Below are 12,149 nucleotides of genomic sequence, written 5' to 3'. Positions count from 1 at the left end.
TGAAGCTTCCTTTTGAACAATCACCCACTATTGTCCAAGTGTTTTGTAAAGTGTTTTGAGTTCACTGCCACCACAATGCAATAGTACAAAAATCTCATTTAATTAACGCACCTGTCAAAGCAAATAAAAAATAATAATAAAAATCGGCTAAGCTTATAGCTTGTAAAATTTGACTGTTGTGTCACCTACATCTTAAAAGGTCCTCTGGCATGGATAAGATAAGATAATTTGTAATTTGTTTGTGTTCTTGTAACAGAGCAAAAATCAACCTTGGGCAATGAGCCCCATAGTGCTTCACCAAGTCTTGATATAAATATTTCATTATTTTTATATTATAGATACATAACACGCTCTGACAAAATCACCATTACATAACCGTAATATTAACAACTTACTGTCAGTGTCAATTGAAAGCGGTCAAAATTGCCTTTGTACATGAAGCATAATACTGTATATAGCTTTTATAGTGGATATTAAGATAAAGTGCAAGCGATATTATTAACAAAGGATTACCCAGTCTATGTTCACACCACTGGTCAATTCCAGTTTTTTTTTGTCCATATATAGTTAACATTTTCATGCAATATGAACTCTAATTCCAATATTTTAAAATTAGACCAGGGCCTTTTTTGGCACTGAGAACGTTCATCGTATAGTCAAACATAAGTGAAATACGTCACCACTGTTTGACAAAACAAATAGATGCTAACAAGTAATGGTGGACAAAGACACAAAGACTATGTTTTGCTTCATGATACCACACGAGAAGCAATTACTGTATTGACCCGAATATAAGACGGTGTTTTTTGCATTGAAATAAGACTGAGAAAGATGGGGTCGTCTTATATTCGCTGTCTAGATATTATACCCATTCACGACGCTAGATGGCACCAGATATCATTGAAGTGATGTTCTGTCATGACAGATCTCAGCTACTCTCAAGTTTAACCAGTTTGCATTATTTTATTGCAATGTTTTTCCTTATTCAGATTTATTTCAAGACTACAGTTACAGTTTGACTTCACTTTTAATGGCTAATGCAGTTATATTGCAATTTTGTTGTTTTATCACAATAAATTGGTTTATTTACATTTCAAAAACCAGAAGCCATTCATTTACGAATGTGATTACACTTTAGTTTACATATTTAAATGTTCAGATATTAAGATTTGAAGGAGGCAAAATAACATGCTTTTTCTCAAATATATTGTTATAATCATATGTTTCGGATGTATTGTAATTATTTTCTGTATAAAATTAATTTGGTGTTCAAAAAGTCTTTTTTCAAACTTGAGTCTTGAAAAAGAGGGGGTCATCTTATAATCAGGGTCATCTTATATTCAGGCCAATACGGTAAATTTAAAAATAAAAAAAAAAGCAGAAGAATGTTGGCTAAAATAGCATTAAATCCTCATAAAACGTGATGACTGAGACTTCCTGGAGGGACCATATTGTCTTTCGTAAACACTGCGACACGTAACGACAGTCAGACTTCGAGTCACATATGTTTGTCCAATATGAATGACTACACAAAAATATCAGAATTAATAAAAGATCTGAATTTGGTGCCACAAGCTGTGGTTTGAAGGTAGCCAAAGAATGCCAAGAATGTGTATTATGGCCTCCAAAGTTGAGCAGGTTAGCACAGTGGTCATAAATCTGTGGCAGCGACTGCGCATATACAGCATGATGATTTTCCAAAATTGGACAACTATACAATTTGGATGATATGCTTTTCTCATTTTGTACCCAGAACCTACCTTTATTATGAAACGACCGCAGAATATGAAAGTCATCCGTGGAAGTGATGTCCGTTTGGAATGTGACGTGAAAGCAGACGCCACAACTCCTGTCACAACCACCTGGATGAAAGATACAAACACAGTTACACTTGGCTGGAGGTGTTTTGGTTTTTTATGTCCCAACTTCAACACATGTTGATGGTATCACAAGGCTCTTAATAATCTTTTCTTGCTGTCTTTCAACATATTAACAATACCTCAGAATATCCCTGGATGAATCGAATTTGGTAATCACCAACGTTAACAGAGGTGACGCCGGCATTTACACGTGTGTCATCAAGAGTGAACTTGACCAAATATCTGCATCAGCACGCCTAATGGTGATGGGTATGACATTGTTGGTCTTCAACAATCAAGTATGTCAGGCTTTTAATGCCTTAAGTTTGAGTGAATGTGTTTGTGTGTAGATTATCCTGATCCTCCAACTAAACTTGAGCTGTCGGATCCTTACGAAAGAAGTGTAAGACTTAGTTGGGTGCCGGGAGACAGCAACTTCAGCCCCATTACAGGTAGGACATGTGGTTTACAAAACATTGAGCACATGTTCAGACTTTAGCATGCACATCACATTTTCACCCATACAGTAACTACACATTTAATTAACAAGTTGGAGCACCTTATAGAGAAAAGGACAAAAATGATTAATGAATGAAAAAAACGGAGTATCTGATCTCTTCTTTTTAGCAAAGAGCAATTTACAGTATATGGTTTGGTATGTGTACGTGGTGGGAGGGGTGCGCAGTGTGTGTATGTGTTTAATTAGGAAAAGAAAAGCAGGAATAAACCATTGCGACAGCTAGGATTACAATTATGTGGCCTTTTTTTTTTTTTTTTTTAAAGTGGAATTCTTTTATGGGAGAGGCTGTTTAAATGCCGCTGCTGTGTTTAAAACCAATTATGTTTCTGACACATGACAATAAGCACGTTGTTCTATCATCCTCATTACCTAACCACACATTACTGATCTTAATTAGTTTTTACCTTATTTGTATGAAGAATACCTCTGGGCCAAAAATGTAAATCAATTCAAAGAATAACATATCCTGTATGTTTTGAAATGTCATAACTTGGTGTCACCAAGTAAATAATTAGTTTAGTGTTATAAGTGGAAATGTGCTATAAAGGTGGAGCCCATTTTTAAGAACAGATGTGGAAGAAACCTAATGTAACACCTGCACTTCTAAACAAAAACAAAAACAAAACAAAACAAAAAAACACCTGCACTTCTGCTTAATTCTTCTACATCTGATTTTAATTTTAATTCAGAATATCTGGTACAATATGACGATGATGACTGGTTACCTGGAAAGTGGAAGAACTTATCAACATACCCTGGAAGTCTGAACTCTGTCATTTTGCATCTTATACCTTTCACGTACTATGAGTTTCGAGTCATCGCCATCAATGAAATTGGTCCGAGTCGCCCAAGTCGTCCTTCGATGCGCTTCCAGACCAGCGGTGCACGTGAGTTTAATACTCCCGCTTCGGAGATTTTAGGGAGGTTTTGCCAACATTTACCTAGGAATAAAACTTGAGAATCATCCTTTTTGGCCAAGTACATTAGAGATTCATGTGGTATTCATTTTTCAATTTTAACTTGCCCAAGGAATAGACATGAAACTAGACAGAAATTTAGGGATTTAGGGAGTTTTGAGTAAGAATTAAACTTGTTTCTCAAGGTAACACTGTAATCTGTCAACAGCTCCAGATGTCATCCCAAAGAACGTAAAAGGTGTTGGAACATGGAGAAACAACATGGAGATCAGCTGGGAGGTAAAACACTCTTGATTATGAAGTACAGTACCATTTACCCTCATAAAATTGAGTTTTTTCTTTTAGCCTCTTAGGTACAGAGAGTGGAATGGGCCACACCTCAAGTATCTAGTCTGGTGGCGAAGGAGAGACTCCAGAGAGGAGTGGAAGAATGCCACCACTAAATGGCTGAAATATTATATTTACGATGCAGATACATTTACTCCTTATGAGCTCAAAGTCCAGGCTGTGAACGACTTTGGTCTCGGCCCAGAGTCGCCCATTGTCATTGGGTACTCCGGAGAGGACCGTAAGTCCCAAACGCGTTGTTTTTCTCTCGTTTCTCTTCAGTAATGATTTGGCACCAAACACAATTGACATTCTGTCTTTTGGAAGGTCCTGTTGGTGTACCCCAAAACTTGAGAGTGTCAGACATTCAAAGCACACAGGTGACTGTGCACTGGGACCCAGTGGTTGAAAGCTCCATCATGGGACAACTGAAAGAATACAAGGTGTGTAATAAATTGCTTATATTAAGATTGAGAAGCCACAACATCAAAGAAAGTACTGTAGATATGTTGTTTATAAACATTGCATGCAGAAGTTATTCCACAGAGTTGACTACTGATACAATATGCATAGAGTAGATGCATATTTTGTAGATTTTTATCAGCATTTGTTTTTACGGTCAAACTTGTATTTTATTTGGCCCACAATCAGGGGTGAAGGTAGCTAGAATTTCGTACCGGAACTTCCTGACATAAAGGTCGCTACGGAGCCATATTTTCTTTGTTTTGTTTTGTTTTTGTTTTTTTTTGGGGGGGGGGGGGGGGGGGGGGTTGGGAGCAAACCTCCCAAAACCTACAAAATTCAAATAAAACCGCTTTTGGCACAGTTATACCTATAACACACAATCAAAACACAACAGGTTTTACACATGAAATAGGCTATTGCATTACAAATACTGTAACAAGGCATAAATTCAAAACTGATTTTCATTCAAAATTGCATTTTTTCAATGATTTCTAAAATAGCAATTAACAAAAATACTGGTAATCCCAAACTCCATCTTCTAATTTTTTATTTTCCCTCATTTCCTCACATCTGAATGCAAAACCTCAATTTTAACCACTTAAGAACGTAGGATGTACATTGAAATTGAAGATAAAAATAAGTCAATATAAAAAAAAAAAAAATCAAATAATAAAGGTATAAGTAACATACATTAACATAAAATAAGTACAAATTACTTACATTATGCACAGTGAAATGGAATATATTTTGAAGATAATGCAAAAATTGACTTTTTTAAATGATCAGGAAATAAATGATAGCCCAACATAAAGGAACAAAAAAGCGCACATTAATATGAAAGATGTTCTGAACCTCCCCATCAAAACAAATTTAAAAAATAATGAAATAAAATAACCCCTTTCAACTCTTTCGAGTTTCTTAAAGATCTGATTAATTTTCCGTTGCATTGCCCTTTTTTACCGCATTAATTCAACAAAGCTTGTTCATTTTCTTTCTTTTTTTGTTGTTGTTCCAGAAAGCATGCATATATACTAATCAGAGCTAACTATCCATGCTGATCACATGTCAGTATATCAGCCAATTAAATGGACAACAGAGTCCAGGGTGGTTTGTTGCGCACATGCTCACATCGACTTGTCAGATTCAGATACACTGAGAATAAGACGCCGGATAGAACGCTGTGGAATAAATAAATACTAAATATCGGTGGAAACGGATTACGCAACACAAGCACTTTATTAGGGTTGTTGTTAACACTTGTGTATTTAATTCTTAGGTTAGTAAACTGTTTTCCTCTTGGAGATTCATGTGTGGCAACCTGGCAGGTTTTTTTTACATTGAGGTTTGACAGTTGTCATCATATTTTCGGGATCAAAGCACCATTCCGCCCCGTTCCGGCCCCAAATCTTTTACCGGACGCCGTTCTGGCTCACTTTCACCCCTGCCCACAATAGGGAAATTAATCTTTTCAGTTATGACCGTTTTCATCAGTTAAGTAAGCATATACAGCACAAAGACGGCAGGTACTTAATCCATTGGCTGCCATTGATAGCAATAGAAATCCAATCGCACCCACCTATCGCAGCCACTGAATTTGACAAAGAATGACGAACCTACAAAACATAATGTCGACACTAAACGAAGCAGCGGTTGCTTTGCTGCCTGGTTTGTATTGGCCATACAGATTTACTACTGGAGGGACAGCAGCCAGCTAAGGTGGCTGCGCGTCAACAGAGCGATGATGTCCCAAGTGTTTGAAGACATCGGTCCTGAGCCATCAGGGGTCCTTACGGAGCTCACTCCCTACAGCAACTATAAGATGTACATTGTGGTGGCTAACAGTCGATATGAAGGGCCGCCCAGCAACAATGTACACTTTTCTACACCGGAAGGAGGTAGGGAAAGTCTTCAAGGACAATAAATTGGAGTTTGATTATAAGTCATGGCTCACTGTGTTTATGTGTGTAGTTCCATCTGCTCCGACATCCTTCAGGATCCAGCAGCGACACCTCGACACTATTTATGTGGACTGGGACCTGCCAGCAGAACCCAATGGGATTATCACCGGGTATTCCCTCAAGTACCAGACAGGTGATTAGACTCAGTAATACTTTTTTTACGACCCTTTTATTTGGTCCTTTGGTGCTCATTAGTCCTAGTTACATTTTATTCGCCTCCTGATGTGACAGTTTTACTTTGGTTTTACTCACTTTTTTCCTTATTATTTTTTAAATTCATCTCACTCCACAGTGAATGCCACTAGAGGAGAGGAACTGAAAGTAGAGGAGTTCCTTGCCAATGTCACAAGTTTCTCGCTGCGTCGATACGACCGTTACACTCGATACCGATTCTCTCTGGCTGCTCGAACTCGACTGGGTTTGGGGGAATGGTATACTGAAGAGTCGCCACACTACACCACTGAGAGTAAGTACATGCACAAAGTTGTCGAGTCGCCCCTGATGTGGACGTTGTCCATCTGCAGTCTACGCACAGGACCAAGTTGACATATCCACTAAAGGCTGGTTTATTGGGATCATGTGTGCTGTGGCCCTCATCGTGGTCATGCTTCTCATCGTGTGTTTCATCAAAAGAAGTCGAGGAGGGAAATACCCAGGTGTGTTTCCGCTCCCACTGATCATCCAGTTGTCACTTGGTATTACCAGGGGTGAAAGTGGCTAGAATTTCTTGCCGGAACTCCCTAACATAAAGTTCGGCACGGAGCCTTTTTTTGGGGGGGAGGGGCGGGGGTTGGTGCTTAAACCTCCTTAAACTACCGAAATGCTAAAACTGCTTTTGGCACAGTTACAAATATAACACAGAATAAAACAAAACAAAACAGGTTTCACAGTGGTTAGCATGTTCCCCTCACAATTCTGAGATCAAGGGGTCACAATCCTGGGCTCCGGCCTTCCAGTGTGGAGTTTGCATGTTCTCGCCATGCCTGCGTGGGTTTTCTCCTGGTACTCCGGTTTCCCCCCACATCCCAAAAACATGCATGTAGGCTGAGCAAACATTTTAAATTGTCCCTAGGTATGACTGTATGCGCCTCCTCATGCCCTCCGATCGGCTGGCAACCGATTCAGGGTGTACCTCATATACTGCCCATAGTTAGCTTGAAATGGCTCCAGGGCCCCCGTGACCTTCTTGAGAATAAGCGACTCAGAAAAAGAATTAATAGGTTTTACACATGCATTAGGCTGCTGCATTACACTGGAACAAGGCCTAAATGAGAAACTGATTTTCATATAAAGTGCTATTTTTTAACTGATTTACAAAATTCCATCCAAAACTCCATCTAATTTTTATATTTCCTCAAATCTAAAAGCAAAATCTCAATTTTAACTATTCAAAAACATAGGATGTACTTTAAAATTGAAGATAATATACTTTTTTTTTTTTTTTTTTTAATAATAATAAAGATATAAGTAACACACATTTTTTAAAAAGTACACATTACTTATATTATGCACATTGAAAAGGAATATATTTTGAAGACAAAGCTGTCACACTCAGACAAGATGTAATGGACTCAGATGCAGAATTCAGTCTTTTAATAACATAAATGGTCAGAGGTAGGTACAAACTGAGGGCGCTCCAGGAGGAGGAAAAAACAGGCTATGAAACAAAAATAAAACCAGCCAGGCAAAATGCACTGGAGTTTACAACTACAACAAAGGGCTATGCATGAGGCACAAAATAAAAAAGAGCTATGACAAAATGCTATGCTATGGACTGGCTTTGGTGGCAACGAAGGGCGAAGACACTTTAGCATGAGACTTTGGCGTGACAAACAATTTAAGCACATGAAGAATGGGGCACAGGTGGGAACAATAGGTTATCATAATCAGAGACAGGTGAGACAGCAGGAAGGGTGAGTGGTGGAAACAGGAGGGTGAGGCTTCAAAATAAAGCAGGAAAGGACATTGACTTTTTCAACAACAACAACAAGAACAACATGGAAGATGTTCTGAACCACTCAAATAAATTCAAATAAAATAAACCTCATTCAACTCTTTCCTTTCTCTTAAAATCAATTTTCCGTTGCATTGCCCCTTTAATTCTTGCATTTTTTACCCCTCTATTTGTTGTTCCTAAAACAAGGTCCATTTGAACCAATCACAGCTAACTATCCATGTTGATCACATGTCAGTATGTCAGCCAATTAAACGGACAGCAGAGACCAATTTTTTTTTTTTTTTTTGGCGGCGTGCCCTACAGTGGCTGTGCACTGTGAGTGCAGGGCAACGCGACTTGTCAGTTACAGAGAAAATATGGGAAGAACTACGTAGAATTAATAAATGAATAATAAATATCGGTGGAAACGGATGACACTACACAAGATCTTTATTCGGCTTGTTGTTAACGCTTATATATGTAAATCTGATGTTAGTAGATTGTTCTTATTGGAGATGCGTGTGTTGCAGCGTGGCAGGTTTTTTTTTTTTTTAAACATGGGGATTTTCGGGAATAAAGCACTGTATGCCGGAACGGCGTTCCGCTTTCGTATTTCATGGCGGAACGCCGATCCGGCGCTTTCCGGCTCGTTCCGGCTCACGTTCACCCCTGGGTATAGCCTAAATCTATATTTTTTATATTGCAGTGCGGGAAAAGAAAGATATTTCACTGGAACCCGTGGATGACATAGATCAAGAAGGCTCCTTTGATTATCGGTAAATTTGATTGTGTTTAATCAATGTGTCATCTTAACTCCTACACTATTATTAACTGCAACAGATGCCCGATTCATTTAAAGCATGAGAGTTACAAGTGTATGATCACTGTCAGATCTCCGAGCATAATGGATTACACATCTATCACCGTCAGTGGCAGCCAGTGACTTAAGTTAATGATATTATGATGAACTCTGACAGACATCTATTTTGTTCTGCTGCTATTTACCTCCCTTTGTTCTGTTACTGTGTAAATTGTTGGGCAACCTGAGAGGAAGCTCTCATGTAAACAAACACTCAAAAACAAATTTCACAGCAGCGTATCACAATGTGTAAAAAAAAAATGACTGCACAGTCACAGACCAAATTATCAATAATGATTTCCTCTATTAATGTATTTCTTTTCATCCCCTCAATCATTTTCTTTTCCTCTAAACAACAAGGTCTCTTGAAAGGTATGACCACAAAATGTGTTTTGATGCAATACGTGGCTTAAGTGGTGATGAATGATCAACTTATCATATGTTGTTCTCTGTACTGTAGGATTACACGCGTCACCTCTTTGGCCTACCCACGGTGGTATGTACACTGCAACATGATTTTATGAGCAATGACTGGAAATCATACTGAACTGTACTCGTGCAAAAACGGATATACTGTATTCGCAGACTTTTTATGTTTAAAAACGTGATAAATTTAAAATGACACTCAAAATATACATTTAGATATCAGTTTTGGGTAAATTCTTTTTCTATTAGTTCACACTTCAACATTTTGAACCAAGTTCAGTCTTCTGAAAATGAAATAGTTTGTTGTTCTCTTTTCCCCCAAAGTAGTATAAAAGTTTGAAACTTGAAACTTTGCTCTTTTTTTGTGAATTTATTTTTCTTGCTTGCCCAAGAGAACACAAATCAACACAAATCCTTTAGAACTTGAGCCAGAAAGGTGCTATATTAATAATGGTGTAATTTGATGAGCATTAGTAAATAAAATATAAAAAACAAGACCAAACAAAACAAAACAAAAAAAAACTGAAGAGTCAGTCAGACTTACGGATATTTATTAATCGGAAAGGAAGTTTATTTTTTGTGTTTGTATGTTTAAAAATGTTAAGAGAATGTACGTGCTGTAAACATTATAAAAAATATACGCAAGGTTTATTTGACTAATTTCAAGCTTTCCCAGTTAACATAGATATTTGACCTCTGTAGCCGTCAGTGGCAGTGAAATGGTTAAATGTGGTATGGCTATATATATCTTGGACTTTGCTTGCGCGTGTGGTCTGGAATGTTAACTCCAAGATAGAAGGGATAACTATTGTATGTATAAAAAAGTGCTATATTCCTTATTCCTTATTCATTCTCATAGGGAGGAGGAAAGGGGTCTCCAGAGAGGCCCGCCTGCCAGAGAGTCTGTGATGAAAAGGACCGAGAGCGACGACAGCCTAGTGGACTATGGAGACATAGGAGGAGACATACCGTTCAATGAGGACGGTTCCTTCATTGGCCAGTACACTGCGCAAAGGAGAGACGTAAGGGACTTGGACTTTGGGGGGAGTCTGGAGCTTCATTCTCCAATGAACGCCATCTACTCCCTGGCTTGAAACTATGGAAAATGGAAAACGTGGACTGCCAGAGCCAGCAGCTGCATGAGATGGTGTCCAAGCAGCTGGGAAAACAAAATGTCATTTGCATAATCACACCTGCACCTACATACACATTTGCATGGTTGTCAAGTGGAGCCCTGCAAGTCAGCCTGACTTTCACAATGTACAAAGTACATGGCACGTTAGTCTGGTCTTCTGTGGTTTTAGTTTAATTTTAAAATCGATGCTAGAGGTAGCATTCAGTCTAACAAGCACAGACTGAATCTGAAAGAACCAATCACAAAAGACTCACACAATTGGTTCTAGTTAATTTATAGTTCACAAACAATCCTGGCATGCAGTCGAATTGAATGAGCGCACCGGTAAACGATAACTGCCGTTTTTTATGAAAAAAAAAAATCTAACAGTATGTGGTGTATTCTTATTGTTAGAGATGTCCCGATCGATCGGCATTGATCGGGTCCGATCACGTCATTTTCAAAGTATCGGAATCGGCAAAAAAATATCGGCCATGCCTTATATATATATATATATATATATATATATATATATATATATTTTTTTTTTTTTTTTTTTAAATTTTATTTTATTTTATTAAATCGTTTTCTAATTGTATTTAATGTTACAAACATAATATGTTACACTCATCCAGAGTCTTTAGTTTAGGCTTAAGGTAGGGTTATCAAATGTATCCCGATAACAGCGGTAATTAATTTTTTTTTAAATGTATCACGTTAAAATATTTAACGCAATTAATGCATGCGCTGCACAACCCACCCACGCATTGTGGTGCTCAATCTGTAATGGCGCCGTTTTACCTATATAGCGAGATAAAAGGCAGTGTAAAATGAGTAGATTAAATTTTGGCAGCCTTTGGAGCCTTTTCTTAATTGGCTAAAGCCTTACAATCCCTCTCCCTACGATTAGAAATATCATGGGAAGCAACGTGGGGAAGCAAGGCAGCAAATGATCTTTTTCTTTACACCTTATATTATTTCCCAACGCAGAGAAGATATATCAATTGGTAGCACTACGCACAGTCGTGGTTCCACTTCCCATCATGCATTTGGGCATGGCTACAGTATCATTTACTGAAAGCTCAACAAATACACTAGATGGCAATATTGAGTCACAGTTTAGAAAGTCACAAGTCTTTCTATCCGTGGATCCCTCTCACAGAAAGAATGTTAATAATATAAATGCCATCTTGAGGATTTATTGTCATAATAAACAAATACAGTACCTATGTATTGTGTGTTGAATGTATATATTTGTCCGAGTTTTATTCATTTTTTTCTTAATGCATTGCCAAAATGTATATGATCGGGAAAAATTATCGGGAATGATTGGAATTGAATCGGGAGCAAAAAAAGCAATCGGATCGGGAAATATCGGGATCGGCAGATACTCAAACTAAAACGATCGGGATCGGATCAGGAGCAAAAAAAACATGATCGGAACAACCCTCATTATTGTTTTTAATAAAAGAACAAACGCTAAGAGTCCGTTCAAAAGATTCGCAGAGTTAGGTTGTCTTTCATTCTGTTTGAAAGCAAGTATGTGCAAAGTTTCTTTTGGTGCTGTGATTTGTCGGTCCAAATTGGAGCAGAGAAGAAATGAAATTGAAACCGCAGAGAACTGGACTGAATTGCCATGCATCTTGTCATTTTTTGGCCCCTTTTCAACGGAGCTGATGTTGGTGCTCTTTCCGGGCTGGTGCTTGGCTTAGCACTGGTTCTTTCTGTTTCGATCAAACAAGCTCTAGTCCAAGGGGCTACAAACTGG

General features: G+C 38.1%; 1 protein-coding gene across 6 annotated transcripts in view; it reads left to right on the top strand.

Moving 5' to 3' along the window:
* Positions 1–10,869, top strand: part of nfascb (neurofascin homolog (chicken) b) — a 28,267-nt gene extending 17,398 nt beyond the window's left edge. For 5 of the 6 annotated variants that reach the window (XM_057830228.1, XM_057830231.1, XM_057830232.1 and 2 more), the window contains 15 exons: positions 1,754–1,901; positions 2,005–2,129; positions 2,210–2,311; positions 3,069–3,266; positions 3,505–3,575; positions 3,642–3,864; positions 3,951–4,066; positions 5,773–5,983; positions 6,057–6,179; positions 6,339–6,512; positions 6,571–6,702; positions 8,689–8,758; positions 9,202–9,213; positions 9,302–9,337; positions 10,127–10,869. In XM_057830228.1, the coding sequence (XP_057686211.1) occupies positions 1,754–1,901; positions 2,005–2,129; positions 2,210–2,311; positions 3,069–3,266; positions 3,505–3,575; positions 3,642–3,864; positions 3,951–4,066; positions 5,773–5,983; positions 6,057–6,179; positions 6,339–6,512; positions 6,571–6,702; positions 8,689–8,758; positions 9,202–9,213; positions 9,302–9,337; positions 10,127–10,361 (1,976 nt within the window). In that variant the 3' untranslated portion in view covers positions 10,362–10,869. The remainder of the gene's footprint in view (positions 1–1,753; positions 1,902–2,004; positions 2,130–2,209; positions 2,312–3,068; positions 3,267–3,504; positions 3,576–3,641; positions 3,865–3,950; positions 4,067–5,772; positions 5,984–6,056; positions 6,180–6,338; positions 6,513–6,570; positions 6,703–8,688; positions 8,759–9,201; positions 9,214–9,301; positions 9,338–10,126) is intronic. The other variant, XM_057830230.1, reaches the window with a different exon arrangement.
* Positions 10,870–12,149: the final 1,280 nt, after the last annotated feature.

Source organism: Corythoichthys intestinalis, chromosome 2 (genome assembly GCF_030265065.1).
Source record: "Corythoichthys intestinalis isolate RoL2023-P3 chromosome 2, ASM3026506v1, whole genome shotgun sequence".
NCBI lineage: Eukaryota > Metazoa > Chordata > Actinopteri > Syngnathiformes > Syngnathidae > Corythoichthys > Corythoichthys intestinalis.
The sequence above is the reverse complement of the archived record's forward strand: the minus strand, read 5'-3'. Positions and strand labels throughout refer to the sequence as shown.